Raw genomic sequence first — 23,076 nt, 5'->3', positions numbered from 1 at the left:
TTTATCTTGCATGTTGCTCCTCTCCATGCTGCACAGTACACATCAGCATTCGGCTTCAAGGTGAAGGCAGAAAGAGTACAAAACGTTTTCCTCATGTTGTTGCACTGCCTCCAGGAATGATCCCCCAGGGAGGATTTGTTATGGTTTGAGCACTGCAGACTAAAGACTAAAGCAGGAACAACTATCTTCACTGTCTATCTCTTAACACATAGACAGTGTTCTCATTCTCACTCACCCTAGACACTGTCTCTGTGCCATGCCTCCAGGTGCTCAGGCTCGTTTTCTTTCTTATCTTAGTTGGTTTTAATAGGCTTTCCTGGTAGCAGGTGTTGAACTTTCTCAGGGAAATTTGAGGAATGCTGTTGATTCACTTCAGTCATGAGGGTCATTAGACTAAAATCACATTACTGAAAATGTAAAATGGCTCTTTAGAATAAGTTATCTAAGACTTACATGATACAGGCCTGAAGCAAGAGTCCTGCAATGAATCTGAACCATTACATTATAACATAATTTACTTTTGATAGCAGCAAAGATGAAAGGGAAGAGGATTTGACTTGACTTCAAATGTACATACATACGGTGCCGAAGTTTCACAAAATGCATTTCAAGTTTGCACAGTCTCAAAATTACACATAGATAAACAAACTCAACAAGTACCTATGCAAGTGAAAAGAAGGGACTGTGTGTTGCTGAAGGTTTAAGTAAACCTGGGATGCATGTCCTACTCTAGGTCACATTACATGTCATTAATTATTCTGTGGGGATAAACAAGCTTTCTTTCTCAATTGCCATTATTCCTTGCTTATTAACATATGCCCAAAGCTACTTATGTCCACTTTCACATTCTGTAAGCAGTCTCTAGTAACTATTTAGTTTAAATTTTCACTATCCAAAGAAGTTTTTCAGATTACTGTAACTACAAGTATTCCAACTCAATGGTACCTTCAAGAACTTGTTATGCAACCCCTCGATCTTTGTGCTTGCTGCAAAGAGCTAAAAAAACAGTCCAAAATAGAAGCTGTGCTATGGAGCACACACAGGGCTCCTACTCCATATGCTCCTACTCCATATTTATTTACCAAGATCCCTCCTTCAGGCATGGTCTGGAAGCAAAATATTAAATCATTCAGTGTGCATTTTTCCGAAGAACTTGCCACTGCATTAACGCTGCATGACTACAAACTCCAAGAGATCTTCAGTCTGTAGTGCTTTCAGTGTAATAGCCCAACATGAAGACACTGAGCAGTAACCTCCTCACAACTGCGTGTTTCTTTCTCAATGCAGCCACGATACCACTGAATTGAACTTTATATAGAAATAATTTTTATATATATATATACTAAAATATATATATTTACCTTCAGTCATATCATCTCGATGTTTTGCATCTGTAAAACTACCATTTCCCACCCCAAAATTTTCTTTCACAGAGTAACTTATTTCTAAAGCCTGCTTTTTTTTGGCTGAATATTTTCTACGCTTTTTGATGACTTGTATAAGGACAAGCTATTTACCATGCAAAGACAAGCTATTTACCTCTGTCTCCCTTTTCAAAACCCATACTATAAGAACACTTGAAATCACTGGATTTTTTCTTAGTCTTTCTAAGAAACTGAACTTAGAGCTACCATAATATTGTAAATACAAGCATTTTAAGAAGGTTAGTCATTAAAAATATATATTATTATTTATGGGTGTTAAATCCATACATCACTGCTCTACAAACTCATTTGCCCTCTGATCTGTTTCTTCACATACAAAACCCATACATCACTGCTCTACAAACTCATCTGCTCTCTGATCTGTTTCTTCACATACACTAATAGTTTTAAATAATATGTTCAAAACAGTTTAAATACTGAAACAAAAGTAAAATATAAGCTAAAAATAATTTTACATTAAAATCTTTTCTTATCCTATGGAAAACAGAAACCCTACAAAAAATAGACAATAAGCTATTTCCTTATGTGAGTAATTTTTTTCATTTAAAATACATTTGTGTGCCCAAGTAATCTACCTCCCCATGCCTCCAGGAAAGAACTTCTTGATTTTCAATTAGACTGTTATGAAAAACTATCAAATACACTTTTAAACATGCCCATATACATACAAAGAATCTTTCAAAACCAGGCAAGATCTATGAATGAAATAAGAACATACATTTCTGTCATGATCATGTAATAACATTATACTTATAACCCAGATAATAATCTAAACTACTTATCTAACTGACTGATTAAACCCAGCTTCATGTATAGCTTCACAAGTATTTCCCAAGTCTTTCGTACCTCACTGTGGAAGCTCAGAATGACAGACATTACACCTCACAGTAAAGGAAAGAAAATTTCCTTGAAGAGAACAATAATCCTCCTTAGTCCTTAAACTTTAATATCAAATGTGAAGACATACCTGTGAACTTCAGGAGGTTCCCTTTGGATTTTAGAGCTTGCCTCCACAACCTCTTTGGCTACTTTTCCGCTGCATTAAAACATGAAATATTCAAGGAAATGCAAAGCACTATACATACATGAACAATTAATTTACATTCAAAAGTGGACAAGTAAAAAAAAAAAAAAAAAAATCGCATGTAGTGAAAATACAATATTGCGTTGTTGCGGATTAAAAATACTGCTGACCACTTGTCTCCAACGCTACTAAAAAGAAGCAACCTTTTGTAGTAGTGCACTAGGTGTGATTGGACTGACCCACTAGTGCTCCCCTGGTCCATAATTGCCCAGTTACAGGGGTCATACAATCTCTGACCAGGCCACACATCCTTGTTTTTATAGAAACTCCATCAAAATGGAGCCCTATTCTGGTGACACTGATCTTTGACAAGAGTCTGCACAAAGCCTCCAGTTTATTTACTAAGTGATGCTAAAGAGGTAACAGCAAATTTTCCGAATCCTGACTTAGAATATAGAATAGTCAGGGTTAGAAAGGACCTTGGGCTCATCAAGTTCCAACCCCCCTGCCATGGGAAGGGACATCTCACACTAGACCATACCACCCAGTGTTCTGTCCAACCTGTCCTTGAACACCGCCAGGGATGGAGCATTCACAACTTCCCTGGGCAACCCGTTCCAGTGCCTCACCACCCTCACAGTAAAGAACTCCTTCCTTATATCCAATCTAAACTTCCCCTGTTTAAGTTTTAACCTTTTACCCCTTATCCTATCACTACAGTCCCTAATGAAGAGCCCCTCCCTGGCATCCCTATAGGCCCCCCTTCAGATACTGGAAGGCTGCTATGAGGTCTCCACGCAGCCTTCTCTTCTCCAGGCTGAACAGTCCCAACTTCCTCAGCCTGTCTTCATACAGGAGGTGCTCCAGTCCCCTGATCATCCTCGTGGTCCTCCTCTGGACTTGTTCCAACAGTTCCATGTCCTTTTTATGTTGAGGACACCAGAACTGCACACAATACTCCAGGTGAGGTCTCAAGAGAGCAGAGTAGAGGGGCAGGATCACCTCCTTCGACCTGCTGGTCACACTCCTTTTGATGCAGCCCAGGATACGGTTGGCTTTCTGGGGTACAAGCACACTGAAGCCGGCTCATGTTCATTTTCTCATTGACCAACACCCCCAGGTCCTTCCCCGCAGGGCTGCTCTGAATCTCTTCTCTGCCCAACCTGTAGCTGTGCCTGGGATTGCTCTGACCCAGGTGTAGGACCTTGTACTTGGCACGGTTAAACTTCGTAAGGTTGGCATCAGCCCACCTCACAAGAATGTCAAGGTCCCTCTGGATGGCATTCCTTCCCTCCAGTCTATCAACCGAACCAAAATATTAGGTGTGAATGTGAATTAGGTATGAATGGATCCTCAAGAAGGAAAAGCATTCTATTTGCCATGAATAATTACGGACATTTTCTCTTAGTTTCTGCAGTAGTTCGCCATGAAAAAGAAAAGCAAACACCTACCTGTATCGAAATCTACTGCCTTTAAAAAATATCTTGCTGCTGGACATGGTCTTGATTTGACTGGATTTTGCATACCTTGAGGAAAAATAACATACCACATTTTCAGCACAGAAGGAACCTCATAAGCAGAACTGAACAAGGCAAACTACAAGCTTTGTTACTTTTATAACACAAAGTAATATTCAATAATTGAGCTTTCCAACTTTTTTTAAGCCTTTATACAAATTAAAACATAAAGCACACATATAATAATTCAGAGAGCACAGTACCACTGAATGTAAACCAAGTGATTACCTGGATAAGAAAGCAAGAAAATTAAATGCAGACATTTGCTGTGTCTCTAAGGATTTTTATTCACAGGATGAAGGAATGACTGTGGTAAGCCCCTAGGACAAGTTTGCCCTAACACCACCTTGTTTATGGGAAGATAAGGCTATTTCCACTTTCTCACTAGTAAAATAAACACCTAATAAAGAAGTGGTAATGCTTCTCTCCCAAAGTAGTTGCATTTCTCCATACAGTCAACTTCTTAGCAGCCTGTATAGTATGCTACTGCTCCTCTGTAATCATGAAGTACAGAGCTACCTTTTATCACAGTCTTTTATCACAAGGATCATGAAAGAGTACCTCAGACACACCATCTCCTTGATGTTCTCTGCCTTCAAAGTGGCAAACTGATTTTATATGGAATCTCTCATTCCCAGATATCTACTTGAAAATAAAGCAACAGTCAACCCTGAGCCTGTATTGAGACAGGACTTAAAAGTTCTGCTTTTCAAGACATGCAAGGTGATGATGACCTTATTTTAAATTCCACATCTCAAGCTCTTCTAAGCAGACGAGAGGACCAAATCTAATTAAGGTAAAGAGTCATTATCATGAATTACTTACACAACCTGGCTATGACTGTTGTGATCTTGTTAGAATACTTTTTCGTCCCGTACAGAACATAAGATTTATCTAATGCTGTTATATTACTAACAGTCCACACTATACAGCTCATTTTCTCTAAAACGTATGAAAACTTTTGCTGTTTCAAGAGTAGTCTCCTAAGCCTGTATTTACAGATTGCTTTGGCTTCAGTATCTTGTTTGGAGGATTGTTGTTATTTTTCTGCAGTCCACATATTAACCATTACTATTTTCCAATCTATCAGCCAGATTCCTCTCAATTGAATATCACTACTAATCTTCATTTTAGTAAAGCAGTTCTCTTTTGAGACCCACCAAAATTGAAAGAGGCAAGCATAATTTAAAACTACCTTGCTAAAGAAATAACCCCACAGTAATGCCATGAAGACATTTGGAAAGTAGAAAAAAAAAACATGAGAGAAGCAGCCCTGCAGAACGACAGATAAAAGAAGGAAGGGAGGAGGTGCTCCAGGAGCTAAAGCAGGGACTCCCCTGCAGCCTGTGGTGCAGACCATGGTGAGGCAGTCTGTGCCCTACATCCCATGGAAAACCAGGCCAGAGCAGACATCCACGCTTCAGCCCATGGAGGACCCTGCACTACAACAGGTAGATAAGCACTGGGGGAAGCTGCAGCCTGCAGAGAATCCAAACAGGAGCTGGCTCTTGGCAAGAGATGTGGTCTATGGAGAGAAGCATGGAATGCAGATGGTTTATCCTGAAGGACTGCAGCCCATGGAAAAGACCAGTGCTGGAGCAGTTCCTGAAGGAGCAGGGGAAAAGTGTGAGGAAGAAGGAGAAGCAGAGAAAAAATGATATGAACTAACTGCAGTCCCCATTCCCTGTCTCCCTGCACTGCTCAGGGTAAGGAGAACATGGAAGACTCAGAACTGAAGGAGTGAAGTTGAGCCTGGGGAGAAACAGAACAGTGTTCTTAGGTTTGTCTTTATTGACATTTTTAAATAAAGTAAGAAGGTGAGGAACAAATGAAATTAACCTTCCCCAAGTCAAGTTTGTTTTGCCAGTGACAGTAATAGCTAAGCAGTCTTTCTGTCTGTATTCCAACCCATGAGCTGCATGTGCATCTGGCACCTATTCAAGGTCAAAACCCACCACAACCATGTGACCAAAATCCAAACAGTTAATATTACAACCATTTAGCAATAAGAGTAGAGAGATGATATTCCCGAGTCTCCCTCAGCACTAATTTCTTTCCTTTAGGTGGGAATTGTTTCCTATTCCCCCCATTCATTTCTACTAACATAAAATAAAACTGCTTAAACACCACACACTATTTTCCTATTTACATGTACTTCCAACAGAAAACACTCCCTGATAATATTTTTATTCAGTCACAAACACAGTAGGTATTAAAACAGAATTAAGAGCTTTATTTTGCCAGCTCACATTTCCTGTTTCTTCACTGAACATATCAATTGAATGGTTTATATCGATATATTATTTTATCAGTGTTGAAACAAAAGAAGGAATCTTTTCAAAAATGATATCCATATTAGAAGACACATTCTTCCTACTTAGTTATTATTTAGTCTTACAGCAGCCCTCTGGCATTGATATGCTCCAACACAGAAATGGTTATTTTTATAAAATATGCAAGATGCTGTAAAGAAAGACTAACTGAGAAGAATGAAAGCTACATGCCTAAAGCGGATCATCAATAAACAGATCTAACAAAGTCAGTGAAGGGCAGAAAGAGCTTTTTAATCAGGAATTATTTTCAAGTTCCTTTTCAGGGAATAGGGAGGAAGACACTCCTTTTTTTCTTGCTTATTTATAGACTTAATAAAAGAAAAAAAAAGAGATGGCTGGCATCTTTCAAAAGGTATCCAAGAACACTTTCTTTCCTAAATCAGTTTGTTTTTTTTTATTTTGAATCAACTCTTACTAAATCTTAGAGAGTGGAAGAGCATTAGCTGGTGGCAGGATAGCCCACAGAATCAAGCATAGCAGATTTCTTCCTCCATTTTAATTTCTCCATTCTAGTTCTAAACTATGATTCTAAAGGTATTCAACAGCAGGGGTAAGTTAACAACTATGTTCCCAGACACAACTGCAGTACTGTGTCCATCCCATGACACACTACAGAAAGCAAAAACAGTGTGCTGGGAAAAGTGTAATTATTCACCACCAAAACTCTCCTGCCTCATGCAGATTGTAAACACTTTATAATACTGGCTTGAAATGAAATAATATTCTCCATTAACTTGCATATTTCTTTTTGTATTTTGAATTCTGCTAATGAAATGGAACATCTCGCGTTGAACAGTCTTCTACTCACATGCACATTTTTTTACTTTCATTACAGGAAATTACTTCAGGTTTACATACTTGTAAAAAGCCTGGTTCTCCACCCCACATTTCCAAAGATGCTTGCAGGCTGCTGGTGTAGAGGTATGGAATGACAGAACAGTCTTTTTCTAAATGCAAGGAAAAGAAGGCAAACAAAAGTAATGAAAGCACTGAATTCTCAAAAATTTAAGAATCTGTACCTGACAGCATCACCATGAACCAGACACACAGAAGACCAAGCTTTCCTGTGCAGCCTCAATATGTGGTTCATCCACGCAAATACAACTCATACACAGCTGATAATTAAACTGCCTAGGCAATTGTTTTAGAAATAAAAGAAACCACATAAACAGCCCCTGATATCTCTGGAATTACTGCCTTCCTCTGTTTTCTGTTCCTCACCTAGATGGTATCTAAAGCCATAGACTTGAGCTATCTCATTCTACCCTAGAGGAAGAACTGATTCTAGCATTCAGTAGCAAAAATCTTTAGAATTCAATGGCAACATAGAACTCTTATCTACCTAGGACAGACTCCAACCTCTTCAGCTGAGCAAGATTTGAGAAGATTATCATTATTAACCAAAAATACCTCACACTGATCCTGAATTTTCAACCATATACAGATATTGCTCATGTTTAGAGTGGATACAGCTTAAGCGCTTTAAAGTCCATTAAAACCAGACTACACAGACAACCAAAACCATGAGCAATCAACACAGTACTGCATGAATGTTAAGTGATCAGTGTCTCAACTCTTTGCAAATTAGACATACTTTTGACAACAGCAATATTTACATTCACTCATCTCCTGTATTTTTATGTACAACAGGAAGTACAATTATTGGTTGTTAAGATATTTTTTCATTGAAAAATGATGTTATGTCTTAGTTGATTCTAAATCAAATACAGAAGTTCTGTATTAAACCTGACCTCTTTCTGAGCTCCAAACATGTAAAAAGTCTTCCCTTCAAATTTCAGTTTATAGACATCACACCTAGAAAGAGAAAAATAATTTCAGTATAGGAAAAATAGATCAACAGGTAAGAAAAGCAACTTACATGCAAGTTTCCCCAAATCCCAAGCCAAGTGTGTCAAATGACAAAAATCCTCAACATACCTTTAGCATAAAAGCATTTAATATTCTAATTTTCTTTAGATTACAGAACATAAGCCCAGAGTATTTATTTTACATCTCTATGCACGTTTAAAGAATTAACTTTGACTCCTAGAAAATAAAGAGGAATTTAAAAGTAGGTAGAAGATTATGTTTATGTTCTATATACTACACAGTTTGTAATTCCTCTTATATTTTAAAATTTTGGAAGTTCTAATGTAATTAAATTGAGGGAAAGACAATACTCTTATGTCTCTCCTTATTTATTTGTGCTTTCATATCACACATCTATCACAGATAGAATACACAGGAAGAAAAAGAAAGTGTTTGACAGCAGTTATTACTGGGGCCCTTGTGAGTTGCAAACCTGTGTCAAAACTTCATATAATGGCTGAAAGCACCATTTACACACGCAATAGCAGTGCACTGCTATATGGAATATAAAGGTGATACAATGCCTCTGCTTAAAACATAGTGGAAATTTTTTCATAATCACAGCTAAAACAGAGACACTGTAGTTTCGTAAACTTCTCTAAAGATTCTGGATGTCAGAGGTTTGAAATGGGAACAATTCTGGAAGCAAGGTCCACGCTATCCCTGAAACTTTGTAACAAGAGTTTAACATTAAATAACAACAAAAAATCATTCCAGTTGAGAAAGCTTTACCATTGAAAAGAAAATCTCAAATATTAATTTGAGCTAATTTCAGCTAATATCAAAGCAATACACCAATATTACTGAAAGGACACATGATCCTTCAGTACCATGAAAAAACAAGTGCTGTGAAACTCATTTCCCACAGTATGATACATGCTTGGCAAATGCTCTCCTCCTTCTCTCCTCCCTGCGCTGTAGACTACAATTACAGTTATATTGTCCTTATGCCAAAAGCACATACCATCAAAGCCCTGTGACTAAGGCTACCTGAAATTAACCCTAGAGAAACTGCAGCCCAAACCCAGAATCACAAATGGATGGTATTTGACAGACATATCTCCAGATGTCCCCAGGGAACCAAATCATACAGACAGGACTGTATGATATGACACTGACTTTATATCTCTGAGAATTTCAGGTTATCAACCATCAGGGAGGTTTCTATTGATACTCAGAAAATAGTCCAGTTCTACACAAAAAAACACCTCACTATTTTTTAACCTTCTGCCCATCTTCTTCAACAGGCTGGGAGCACTGAGGTAAAGCAGCCACATCTATGCAACTGGTGTTGGCATCTGTTTAGCAGCAAGGCTAAAATGTGATTTATCAATGTGTAAGCATGCTTGTGCTCACTCTGCACCACACTGCTGAAGGCATAGCCAGCTGCTGTTACCTCACCTGCAGGAGGTTTGTGTTACCTCTCCCTCAAACATGACTGAAGCTACCCAGTTAAGTCACGTATCTTCCAGGAGCAGAAAATAAAGCAGAAAATTAAAAAAAAATAAATAAATAAAATAAAGGGAAGGAGGAAAGGGGCAGGGGCAGGGAAAGAAAGGGAGGGGCAGGGAAGGGAAGGGCAAGGGAAGGGCAAGGGAAGGGCAAGGAAGGGAAGGGAAAGGGAAAGGGAAAGGAAAGGGAAATTGTGTAAATGTCCACTTCTTAAAAACAGAGGCTAGAAAATAAAAATTCAGAGCATTCTCACCTCCTCCTCTGCTTACCAAATAAATCTTTCTACAGTGTTCAAATTGAGGTTAATTAAATGAGAAACTAGCAAGAGTCAAATAAAGATGCAGGTGGACTCCTGTAAAGTCTGCCAGACATCTTTGCCAATAAGCCTTACTGGTGATTTACAGCACAGCTGAAAAATTAACTTAGTCAATTTTAGCATTATGTTGATTAATACACACTGTGACATAATTTGCACTGGAAGAAGAACAAGACCAAACTGTTATACTTCTCATCTAACATCCTTTAAAACAGAAACATGATCAGACAAGCAAAGGAATATTCACATGGTTCATCTTAAAGACAACAAATGCAGGTGACGATAGTAGGAAGAAGGGAAGACACAGGAGAGAAGACTTGCATATTTATCTCCTCTTACTTCATACGCTTACCATTTTAACAAATGTATTCTTTTATTCCCCTGGAAAACTACAAATCCTGCAGCTGTGAATCCTAAAAATGTAGTCATTCCCATTGAGTCCTTGAAAAAGAAAAAAGGAAAAATAATTTTCCTCTCAGCCAATGAGGCATTTCTTACAGTACAAATTGTTCCTCCACTATAGATTACCTCCATTTTATTTTCCTTTCAAAATCAATTTTGAACACTTCTAAAGAACCAAGACGGCTCTTGCAACACAGGGCCTATTTATTTCTAGGCATTTAAATGAATAACAGCAACTTACGTTTTGTTTTGGTCTACTTCTAGCTGACGACACCAGGGAATCCTTAGGTATATTACTAATTTCGTTGAAAATATACTTCTGTGTATGTCACAAGTAATGTACAGACTAATTACAAACCATTGATTCACATCTGCTTCAACATTGATATACTTTAAGATTTCACAATACTTTTTTCTTCTGCAAGATACTGTGTTGGAAGTACTGCTGACAGTGTTTGCTACAATAAGCAAGAATTCTTGAGTACAAACCAGAGCATACAGTGCACTTGCCTTTCAAATAGGAAAGATCATTTTCTGATTTTTTTAACTCAAAAATAAAGTACTGTAATTAAAGTAATTAAAAATGCAGGTGTAAGGGATAATCAGAACTGGTAACTAAAATCACCTACTTCTACAGAACCACAAAATAGCAAAGCGGAGGAATACACAAATGCATTTCTGGTTCCCTCCTCTGTACATTTTGCTTGCTGCCCTTCCTAAGAGCTGCATATTTTGAGGACGTTTGAAGAACTAATCTGCCAAGGACTAACAATTTGTTGCATCTTCTGGACAGAATAATGCTAAATCCTGAAAATCTTGGCAAACAAAATATTTCACACTTGGAGGATTTAGAGAAATTTTTGCACAAAATGCAGAGAAATTATGAAGTATAATAAAAGCTTTTGTCATGACAATCTATTACAGTCTCCTATGATGTTCTGTTTCCTTTGGAGAGACCTTTCCTTTGACTGATGCAGAAATGTTGAGCAGTTAATGTTCTTCCAAGCCTTAAATGTAATATGTAGTTTCAGGCCAAGTTATTTTACAGATTACTCTGTATTTGTGATCGGATAAAAAAACAGATGTATTTTTATTGTTAGCAAAAAGAACATTTTATTGAATCTTAGCAAAAATAACTGTTACCTTGCAAGGATGAGGATCAACACCATAAGTTTCCAAAGAATATGCTTTCAGGAGCAAATTTAATTCAGCAACAGCTGGGCTCTGACCTCTGAAATTACAAAAGAAACAGTACTTTCATAGAACCAGAGAATGGTTAGGGTTGGAAAGGACAGGAAAAAAAAATAACTGGAGAAAAAGACTTTTTGATGGGGGAGTTTAAAACATAAAAATGTAGGAAAGAAAATATCTTACTGAAATACAAGCTATTTTAACTATGTTTTCTTTATAATATAAAGATAGAAAACTTTTTGCATGTTTTCTCCTGCTGATTGTACAGTGATGTTTTTATCTCAGTCCTGAGATAACATCACGTTACTGCCATTAACCACAGCTATCTAATATCCTGCAAGTATTTCTTGTCTTCTGATGTACATGCACATCAGCTTGAATATGAAATAAACCTCAGTGCCTGTTTTCCACAAACTCCTGCTCCCCAACTAATTTAAAAGGATTGTGCAGATTAACAAATATTCCTTGCAGCGCAGGATATAAACACGTCAATCATAGAATCACAGAATCATAGATCATATTACACTGTCTACCCAGATGCACACCTAATTATAGAAGTGCCTGTTACCAACATGATCGTTCAGAATCTGTCAGCATTTCCATTATATGCCCCTATTTTTAGGGTGTCCATAATTAACCATGAATATACACATGCAAGACTTGAGTTTTAGAGTAAGTTTTGTTATTTGATTTTTTTTCTCTTGTAATGCCTTCATTTCTAACACTGTTGCAATGAATTCTTACAGATTTACAATGCCTGTTTGTAAGTGAACTGTTCTGAGTATTATTTTATTTATGTATTTGCATGACTAGAATATATGATTCTGATAGATAATACTGTTTTGTGACAATTAGCGGTGCTTAGGACCTTTAGAAAGCCAGGCCTCTTAAATGCTTCACATGCAAATTATCCAAAAAATGAGCCATCATCAGTGGGTCAAAGAGTTAGCCTCTGTTCTTCAAGGAGCACAGCAACAGTCATACTTTATCTTACCCCTGCATTTTGGGGTCCAGTCTCACATTGTGACTAATGGCACTTGGGAACTGGCATTTAAAAACTGCTCCGTGTACTGGTGTAGAATAATTTCCCTGTAATCTGTTATCCTCAAGTAGCTAGAAACTTAACAAGCATTGACATATGAGATTCAGTACACAGCCAAAGTACAGTTTAACAATTAAGACAATGTCTAGCATGCTTGTGAATGTCAAATCCCACCTTGAACCTAACAAGCTAATGGCTCATGGCAATGTAAGTGTCAATAAACTTTTCTGTGACATAGTTTGAACTCGCGCTCGTTTGTACTTCACTTCTCGTCACCTCTCAGTCAACACCATGATACATCTTTTGGGGTCTTCCGTATGTCTTTTGGTCCTCTTTCATACTACACTATGCACTTTATTTCAGATTACATTTTTGTTGATGTTTAGCTTTTAAAGAAAAAAACCCACACAAGATTATAAAATAAGTGCTCTTCTGTTTACTTCCTTTTCTGGTCTCTTTCTCAACACTTTTCAATGAAGCAGAACATGTTCAAACAGAACACCAAAAATTTTAAATGCATATTTACACAGCTAAATATTTAAGGGGAAGACACCATGAAAGCAGCAAACAAAACAAAAATGCTTATTTTCCCAATCACCATTTAGTAGCAATGTACTAAACAGTTCTTCTCCCTTTTCAATACTAATAAATCACAACTTTAAGTGTAATCTCAACTGTAAGACCATAAATGAACCTTAAAAAGGCAAGAAGTTTGTTTCATGTACCAACCAATTGCATAGGACAGATATAATTAACTAACTTGACCTAAACTACTTAGAACACTTATGTTGCATAGTAAGAAGCAAAAAGACCAGATGGTCTGATTGCTTATTGGAGACTGGGCCTCACAAAAAAATAAAATCATAAAATGCATCTTTTTCCACCTCCCTTTACTGGTTCAAAGGAAAGTAGTCAGTGTTCTGGTTTGAATGGATAAAATTGACAATTAGTTTGGAAAATGTGATTGGGGGGGGGGGGGGGGGGGGGCATAGAATCACAGAATGTTTTGGATTGGAAGGGACCTTAAGATCACCTGGCTCCAATCTCCCTGCCATGGGCAGTAACACCTCATCAAAAATATTGAATTGCAATTATTATTAAAGAGAGACATTAAAAAAGAATTAGCCTGCTCTTCTCAACTACAGCTTCTGAAACTACGCTGTCTGTGCATGTCAAGTGGAAGAAGCTGCGGTATTTAGGGAAAAAAAAACAAACCATAAGACATGGACAAGTTTGATTTTATCAGATTACAGGCTAATCAAATAGCTACCGTACAAAGCCTTAAAAGAACATCAAGGGTAATATGAAATGAAAAAATCCTCATTCATCCCTTACGAAGGGATTTTCAAGTCTTGATAATACAGTTTTCATCTCTTACTACTGAAATTTTCCTTGCTAAATGAAAATGTAACTATAGCAAATCCTATCAGCAAAGTCAACATCTTTTTGTTAATCAGCGATTTAACACTAGATATGCTTTTGACAGGCTCTGTTAAAAAGTCTTTAAGCTTTCTATATGCAACAAACAGCCTTACACAGTGTATCTTTCCGGCGCATCTTTCCTGTTTTGTAACTCAGTTCTCTCAGGAAAGTCAGATTTCTCTCTCATTGCAGTCACTCCTTTTGACCTTATACGACTTCACAAATTTTTCAGTAAGTGTTCAGCATTATTTCCATATGTTGCAACCACTACAGCACACAGCTGGAGTTTTCTGAAGGTTCTGAACTGGACCACTAAAGGAAACCATTACACAGAAAACTTTCTGTATACAATACAAATAATAAAATGTGGATTACTTATGAAATTACAGCTCCACAATTATTAGTCACGAATTAATTATTCAACCTTGGAATCAATCAATCCAAGAATTCCTGATAAAATTTTAATCAAACAAAGACTTTAACAGAATACTTAGAAGTCTGCAACACGCTCTGCTTTTTGCTTTAGGCTCATGAGAAGTACACAGTAGAGGATGTACAAGCTCTGTTTACTCCCCACAGGGTCTCCAACTCTGAAGCACTTCAAAAGCTAGAAGCTCACCAGGGAATACTTCCATGGTGTGCCACAGCAGTGATCTACTTGTTTTGCTGTCTGCTCACACCAATTCACTCTAGAATTTTCTCCCCTTCATACCTTTCCTTTGAGGTATGCATCTCTTACAAACCGAAGTAGTGAAACTTAATGAAAGTCAAGGATGAGATAGCACAGGATTGAGCATTAATTCCTTTAAACAAACAGGGAAGACTGTATAGCAATAACAGCAAGTAAAAACCATCTTCAATGCTATTCTTGGCTTCTTGGTTCCTAAATTATCTCAGTAAAGCCACTTCATCTGTCTTCCCTGATTCCCCTACTGACTTACGAAGTGCTGTGAGATAGTCCTATCAACATACTGTTCATAATAATAATAAAAGACATAATTATTGTCCATCCTTTTTCCTGATCTCTATGTCAGAGTTACTTGCTGCAGAATACAACAGGAATCCTGTGCTTGAGCATGCCCCATGTTCGATTAAACGAGAAGGTGTTTCAATAGACTTAGTTCAAAGAATAAATACATGTGTATATAATGATCTGGCCTCTGGAAACATTACATGCTCACCTCCATGCAAACCAGGGAAAAGTACCAGCCATAAACCTTTAACTAACATAGACTCAGTCTCCATCAGACATCCTTCACCCTGTCCTGCAACTGTGGACATACTTCACTGCGTCCTCAGGAGACCACAGTAACTATTTCAAGAAGGATCTTCATCTAGGAAATATTCTCCTTGCTATATTCCAGATCTTGTACATCTCTCTGCAGGAAAGGTTACCTGGGTTTCCTTTTAACCTAAAAAAAAGCCAGAATTCTACATAAAGAATCAACAGGTTTAGCTACACCATACAGCAATCACAGAACTGCTTACCACATGGTTGAGATTTTGCTGTTGTTTCTTCAAATATTTTTACAGGTGGTTGAGACTCAAATTGCTATACAATTACAGTGTTTAAGGTCTTGAGTAGTTTCTACTTTTCCTTTAAGCTCAGGAGATTTTGGCAGACAGTGGAGATGTTTCTTTGCTAGCATTTTTAGTCATGATGAAGGTCCTAAGGAGGACTATGAGGTAATGAAACAAATCTGTTACAATTATCAGTATTTCAGTTGTATTGGAGACAACAGCACAAACACTAAATGAAGACACTGATAAGTGAAATTGTGATGCAGGCTGTTTCTCAGTTTGTTAAATTAGCGAGGCCACGCTTTGCACATTGCCCACGCAGCAGCACTGTTTCCCTGAGAACTGGCTGGGCCACCTCATCAATAGGAGAACAGCCTTTGAAACGGTCTGCATATGAAAAGAGACCCTATCACTGGCCAGTAGAATTGCTGAAATATTGCAGGAACACATAAAACTTAGAAAACTGAAGAGCACTCAAATATCAATTTTAACTTGTACTGAAAAACTTTTTTTTCTCTCAGATAGATGACAAAACCCCAAATAATCTCTTTAAAACTTTTTTACCAACTCTATTAAATTCTCACGAGTTTTATTTTACATCACGCACAGTTTTATGACATATGCCACTTACATAACTCCTTCTACCAGAACATTTCAAATGACCTGTGTTCTTTCAGAGAGGTTGAGACAGTATCTCTGAAGCCTGTGTTTAGGTATTCGTATTTCAACTTCTTAAATTGATGCAGTAACCCAGACGACTTTAAGCCTACTCAACAGACAGAATATATTCATGGAGTAAATGCAGTTTTAATTTACCTGTTATTAATTTTAAAACTAAACCCATGATACAGAGACATCTCGTGAGCTATCTGGTTTTAATATCATGTAGATTCATCTGTCTGGTGCTGCCACACCTAGCCCATAAGGCCTCCCAGATAAAGAAGAGGTGGGGAGGGAAGAAGAGGGGGGAGGGAGGAAGAAGGCAGAGGAAACAGGTCCTTTCAGCTGATGAAGAAATCCCTACATTTCAGAAATTCACACAGACATCTGAATTCAGCATCTGCTAAACATGCAGAACGTGAATCCAAACCCCTCCATGAGATAAGCAGCAGCTAGCTTGGTAAAGAAAGCAATCATGTTTGTGGGTCATGGTTATGACTAGTCTTCACAAGAGGAAGGGAAGAGAGCGGCAGGGGGAAAAGCCTGTGCACACATACGTGCACTAAATCTTTCCTAAAGCTAAAAAACGGTCACTTACAGTAAAAATAGATACCTTTTTCAATTCAAGTAGGTTATCCTTTCTATTGAGTACTTCTTGGAGTTCCCATTAAAAGAAAAATCACGTCTTTATGTGTCTTTTCAGTTTTTTGTTGTATCAGAACTCTGGGAGAAGAGCAGGGAGAAAGACACCTCTTTTGTCTGTGAAGTTCCTTTCTCTAGATTACTGCCACAACTGCATCTCCCATTAAAATGATGCTCAGCTGCTCCTTACCATAAACCTTCAGGAAATACTCTCTTCTGGGAAAGGACTAGGAGACCAAGAGAATCTGTTATTTCAAACGTCTAATAAATATATATAAATGTACATTTTGTCAAATTACAACTGGTAAGAGTTATGGAGCAAAAAAATACACCAGAAAATTATAGCAGAATAGAAACAAACTATTCACCTATTACAACAAACACTATGGCATCTTAATATGAGATGATTGCTAAATGAGAGAGAATTAGATAATACTGAAGTTTCAGTGACATAGTATCATAGAATAGTTAAGGTTGGAAAGGACCTTAAGATCACCTACTTCCAACCACCCTGCCATGGGTCAATGTACATGTGCAAACTTAACAGCCTCATGGATAAACCTAAATGCCTATACTGGGAAATCGTAAATGAGCCAGCTTGGGCTGTCAAGGCTGAAATGAAGAGGACATTCAGTGCAGCCCAAGGCTGTAACGTAGGTGGCACCCTGAGCAGCTGTCACCACTATCTGCCTCTGAACTCCCACTACACATCATCATCCTCCTCACCTCTCTGAAGTCCTTGGTCTACTTTGCATAACTGAGAACTACAAAGACTTTGGGTCCTTCAGCCTCAAAGTCAGCCTATTCCTGTTCCAGCCTAACTCCTGCTCTTTTGCAAACTCCTCTCTCCCTTTCATGTAAACTTCAACAGATCTTAGTCCCCAGCAAAGAGACTTCTGTGACAGTAACATGACTTGCAAGCTTTGGAGCACACTGTATGCCTTCTGACAGGATTCTCTTCATGCATATGAGACCGTGAAATACCAATACGATCAGGGTAGTACACGAAGCTAAATTTAAAGCACAGGAGAATGTGCTCCCAGTATTAAATGCATAAGAGCAGATAATATAGTTTTAATTGCAAGAACCTCTTAAGTGAAATACAAGATCCACCTGGACTTGCTAAATGGGAATTCAGGTTTAGCACTTTTTAATGTATTCAACAGTATGCAAGAACTTGCTTTAATCTTTGATCAAATGATATTAACGCCCAAACAGAGAAGCATTTTCTAGCAAGGCTTGCCAGGTCTTCTAGGACAGCCTCCCAGAATATAGTTAGAAACATTTGTAGTTACGCTTGCCAGTGGCTCCAGTGACAGCTCCATGTCTGCAGAAAAGCTGGAGAGCCAGAACAGCAGAAATTGGGAAATCCTGTACTCCTGCTGGCACCAGAGTTTGAGCACACATTGTAACTGATTGTACAGTGGCAGGAATACAGTACGAGTTAGAGCAGCAGAGGGAAGTTAGAAGTGCTTAAATCCCCACTGAGGAGTTACAGTACAGATGATACAGCAAAGGATAAAAAATGTCATATGCCTTTCAAATAAAATTTAGACAACACTTTTAATTCAGCTTGGATCAAAGACAAGCATTAATTTGTTACTCTGGTTTTCAAAAGAATACTGCCCTTTAGCTTAAAAGTTTAAATTGCTTTTGAGATAATTAATAGCAGAACATGGAGGTGATTTCATGCCCTCCAAGGAAACTTCTTCTTCTCCCAAAAGATATTCTCCCACATACGACTTCTGCAAAAAACATAATATTTGATAAACAAAATGGAGAAAACAGCCCATTCAGTAGCACTCGCCCGTCTTGAGCTTGTACCCACACTGGCCATACCAAGCAGGTCCCAGGTCAGCCTGGGAAACAGGCATCTGAACAGATCATGTAACTCTGTAATTTACAGGGAAAAGTCAATGTTTGCATAGGGCTTTCAGATAAATTAATCGCTGTTTACATAACACTTTCATACAAATTACATGGCACAATATTTCGTATTAGAAAGAAGTGAAAATTGATTATCAGTTTTCAGGTGGGATTTAAAAAAAAAAAAAATTTCAACCACTAAACCCTTTCAAAAAAAGAAAAAAGGGAAAAATCCTTTCTGATTCCTACAAAATTCCCTTGATAGGGATTTATGTGGATCTTCTTTCTGGAAATCTCTGTATTTTCAGGTGTCTGGCCTCCGGGAGTTCTGCCTGGCAGATAGCTCCCAAAAGCCAGGGAATTTTAACAGAATAACAAATGTTCTGCTACAGGACATAGGATTTGATATAAATTCATAAGGACTATTTGTTGTAGAAAAGGGAAAAAGGAATGTGACTGCACTGAAAACATCTGATGCTTTATTTGGTTTTCTGAAGCTAGTACTGACAAAGGTGCGTAGATACGTAGAAGTCCATTGCTTTGTAAGAGGATCCACAAAATCCAATAGCAACAGCTAGAAGTACAACTTTGCCATCTATTAATGCCGGTTGCCTGAATAAATGAGCACTACTAACTCTGCCATGGAAAAAGTACAACTGTTTTGGCAATATCTGAAAAGAGCAAACTCCTAAAAAAAAGCCCAACAAAATCTCAAATCCCTAAGAGATTATGAAGATCATCTGAGTGATCTTTCACATAAAAGCCCAGTATTCCTAATAATCCCTGTTGTCATGCTTGAAGAATTAACCTTTCACTCAGCATTCGTTTCCTCTACCTAGAAGATGTCATGACTCTGCTTAACTTGATTTGATGGGTTAGTTTTGGTTTGGTTTTCCACAAATCTATACAGAATTTTTTAATAAATTTTTTAAGATGGAAGCTTGCTGTAAAAAGAAATCAAAATTAACTACAGCTTTATATACTGAGCACAGTGCAGTGTATTAAGTGTCTTTAATACTGCCAAATAAGTGAGAACTAAACATGTGGTTCCATGTACTTTTGCATGGAAGTCAAGTAAAAGAAAGATATTTTTTAACTTGGATCATTTCACTGATGTGATGTACAATTCAACCTTACAAACACTTGCACATATCTAACTAAAAGGGATAAGGGACATGCAAATGAACAACCTTTATTTGGTTGGGGAGGGACCTTAGCATTCAGTTCACTTGGAGAAACAGGTACACCAGAATACACTCACAGAATATCTAGATTTGTATGGTCCAAATTTTTCTCAATCTGTTAAGAGTGGCAGGGAAACAGAGATGCAAGTAGCTATTTTTTCAGTAGCTATGCTCTGTTGTAACCATACCCAGAAACATGACACTCAAATCAATTTTGAGTTCTTTCAAGAACAAGTCTCCAAGTCTTATAAGCTCCTAGTAACATCCTCACATATTCTAAGATTTTAAGTCACAGAGCATTATCTCTTCATCTCCCAGCAGTATACCATGTTTCAAAAGAGGACTTACTTCAAATGACAAGGAAATGAGCATATGTATTGTGATTAAATCAAGGCATGTGTTTGCCCCATTGCTGGTAAGGTTAAATGAAGTAATACTTGTACCTCTCCCTTTCTCCATAAGGGAAGACTAATTAATTAAAATTCATAAGGTAATCACAGCTCAATAAAACTGACATGCATTTCTGCCTGTCACATTTAAGTTTTTGCAATTAAGTGCACTGGGAAGTAACACAGAAGGTCACATTTTGCTAAAATCAGTGATGTTTTCACAGCAACAAAGGATAAGAAATGGAGGCATACATGGTTTAATTAATAAGAACAAGGCTTCTAAATGGCACACCATGAGTCACTAAGTTACTGGCAGCTGTCACAGTACCCTACTGCTGCTTCCCATGCACTCCCCTCATGGTCTTCATGTGCCTCTCACATCATCCTGTAGAAGAAAAGATGTGCCCAGTGAACGGGCCGTGAAGATGCTGAGACAGAATTCAGTGAAGAAATGGCTTATTCCAAGGCACAAGTCTTTGATTATTTGGAACCTTGCTGCATGATCTTTTTTATTTACACATCTGAAGAAAACAAAGAATCAAACCCAGCTGCAGTGCTGAAACTCACAAATAACTCTTCTGAATGTAGCAGAATGGCAGCTGGACTAAAATGGCTCTTAGTCTCTTACACTCTCCTCATGTTAGCTTTTAGCTCCAGTGCTGGCTTTCAGCTAACATGCAATTCAAATATTTTGTTTCAAAAAGGCCAGGGAAATTTCTGCAGCATTTTCAGAAATACTCGGCAAAATATCAGTTCTTATCAGAAAAGTCAACTTGCTGAATGCAGTGAATCAGTTGTGCTAATCAATACTAGACAGAAGACTATTAGCTCAATGCTTTTTTTAGCTATCTTTTACAGCTAGATATAGAAACCTGATCATCAAGCTCTGACCTCTCTATGTACAGTTCATCATATGACAGTTATGTTTTATTAATTTGTACTCCTAGAATAGAGATCCACGGAATTAAATATCCAAAAAAGGTAAAACTTCCATGTGAATAGTGAATATCTGATGTCAATTTTTGGAAGACAGAACTACAGTACTGTCCAGACATCTCTGAAACTGTCTTTGTAACTAGGCTAACAGGTAAGACACATCAGATACTGCAGTAAGTGAAAGAAAACTGCTTCTTTTTCAAATGACACCACAAGCCAGAACCTGGGCAGAATCAAAGACTATAAAGACTTGAGGGTGCAAGTGAAAAATACTGGTGCCCAAGTTATCTTTTATTCCATTCTAACAGGTAGAGAGGATTCAGCCAGAAATAGATGTATAATGCAAATCAGCTCCTGGCTTCATGACTGGTGCTGTCTTGAGGATTCTGGCTTTAATTACAATGGGACATTCTTCGATGACTACAGCCTGTTAGGGAAGGATGGGATCCACCTGTCTAGAAGTGGCCAGCTTGGTGAGGGGGGCTTTCAAATGAAGTCACTCATTGGTGGTATCCATAGTGGCATCACTCATACCATCACATCCAACTCAGGAACAAGCCAGGCCAGCTAGAGCAGCAATGAATGTTCCTTAGCTGTCTCCTGAGATGAGAACTAGAAAGCCAACCACCTCAAGAGTGTGTACGGCTATCACAAATCTTCTTGCACCCCTCCTGAATAGTGTGCATGCTCAATTACCTCTCTGAAGTGTCTGTACACCAACACATGCAGCATGGGGAATAAACGGGAAGAACTAGAGATTTCTGTACAGTGCAGGGACACAATCTCATTGCAATTAGAGATATATGGTGGGATAGCTTGCGTAACTGGAATGCTGTCATGGATAGCTGCATACTTTTGAAAGACAGACTAGCAAGGCAAGATGACAGAGTTGCTCTTTGCATGTGAGAGTAACTGGAAGGTATCAAGCTCTGCCTAGGGGTGGATAAAGAATAAGACAAGAGGTTACAGGTAAGAATTAAAGGGCAGGCTGACATGGGTCTTGTGGGCATTTACTACAGGCCACCTTATCAGGAAGAGGACAGAGGCAGATGTTACTGCTAAGCCACTTTCCGTTATCTTTGAAAGGCTGGAGAACAAGTTTATAGAAAACAAGAGGTTCCTGAGGACTGGCAAAAAGCCAGTGTCACTCCAGTCTTCAAAAAGGGCAAAAAGGAGGACCTAGGAAATTACAGGCCAGTCAGCTTCACCTTCATCCCTTGAAAGGTGATAGAACAGCACATCCTGAATGTCATCTCTAAGCACATGGAGGAAAAGAAGGTTATCAGGAGTAGTCAACATGGATTCACCAAGCAGAAATCATGCTTGACTAATCCAATTGCCTTCTATGATGAAATGACTGACTGAGAAGACGAGGGGATGCTGTCTATCTTGATTTCAGCAAGGCTTCTGACAGTCTCCCACAAAGTATTTATACATGTTGCAATATGAAAACAAATCACAGGGGTTTTAAGCAAGTGCAAAGGGCCTTGTAATCTTTGAATAAAAATCGTCCTTCTACTTTATGTAATTACTCGTTTCCTTTAATTCGATTTTCTGCACATCCTATTTCTCTCCAGGGTTTCAAAGGACTATTCCCAACTAAGCAAGCCACCTGGGACACCGAACAAGCTGCCCTGAGACTACTGTGCATGTCATTTGCTTACAATCCTGAAGAGGGTAGAGTTGCACAACGCATGCCTACATCTCTCCCAGAAACACTACCTCTGGGACACGTTCAACTTGGAAACAGAAAAAAATGATTGATCTGTGTCCATCCCCTCTGTCACACTATTAGAAGTTTAGGACATAAAAAGAGCATGCAGAGTTCTGAATCTCACCTCCTTAGTCTTCCAAATAAGTTATTT

At 38.2% G+C, this 23,076-nt stretch overlaps 1 protein-coding gene across 5 annotated transcripts in view; it reads right to left on the bottom strand.

The window, feature by feature from the left end:
* The window catches only part of FRMD3 (FERM domain containing 3), a 132,506-nt gene that overhangs the window by 17,613 nt on the left and 91,817 nt on the right, over positions 1 to 23,076 (bottom strand). For all 5 annotated transcript variants that reach the window (XM_057396498.1, XM_057396502.1, XM_057396499.1 and 2 more), the window contains 6 exons: positions 11,502 to 11,589; positions 10,309 to 10,397; positions 8,071 to 8,134; positions 7,178 to 7,266; positions 3,921 to 3,995; positions 2,413 to 2,481 (listed from right to left, as the gene is read on the bottom strand). In XM_057396498.1, the coding sequence (XP_057252481.1) occupies positions 2,413 to 2,481; positions 3,921 to 3,995; positions 7,178 to 7,266; positions 8,071 to 8,134; positions 10,309 to 10,397; positions 11,502 to 11,589 (474 nt within the window). The remainder of the gene's footprint in view (positions 1 to 2,412; positions 2,482 to 3,920; positions 3,996 to 7,177; positions 7,267 to 8,070; positions 8,135 to 10,308; positions 10,398 to 11,501; positions 11,590 to 23,076) is intronic.

This window comes from Pezoporus wallicus, unplaced genomic scaffold, assembly GCF_028554395.1.
Source record: "Pezoporus wallicus isolate ANWC-B61680 ecotype Strahan unplaced genomic scaffold, APGP_CSIRO_Pwel_v1 contig_2776, whole genome shotgun sequence".
Lineage (NCBI taxonomy): Eukaryota > Metazoa > Chordata > Aves > Psittaciformes > Psittacidae > Pezoporus > Pezoporus wallicus.
Note: the sequence above shows the minus strand (reverse complement) of the source record. Positions and strands in the feature narration are given on the sequence as shown.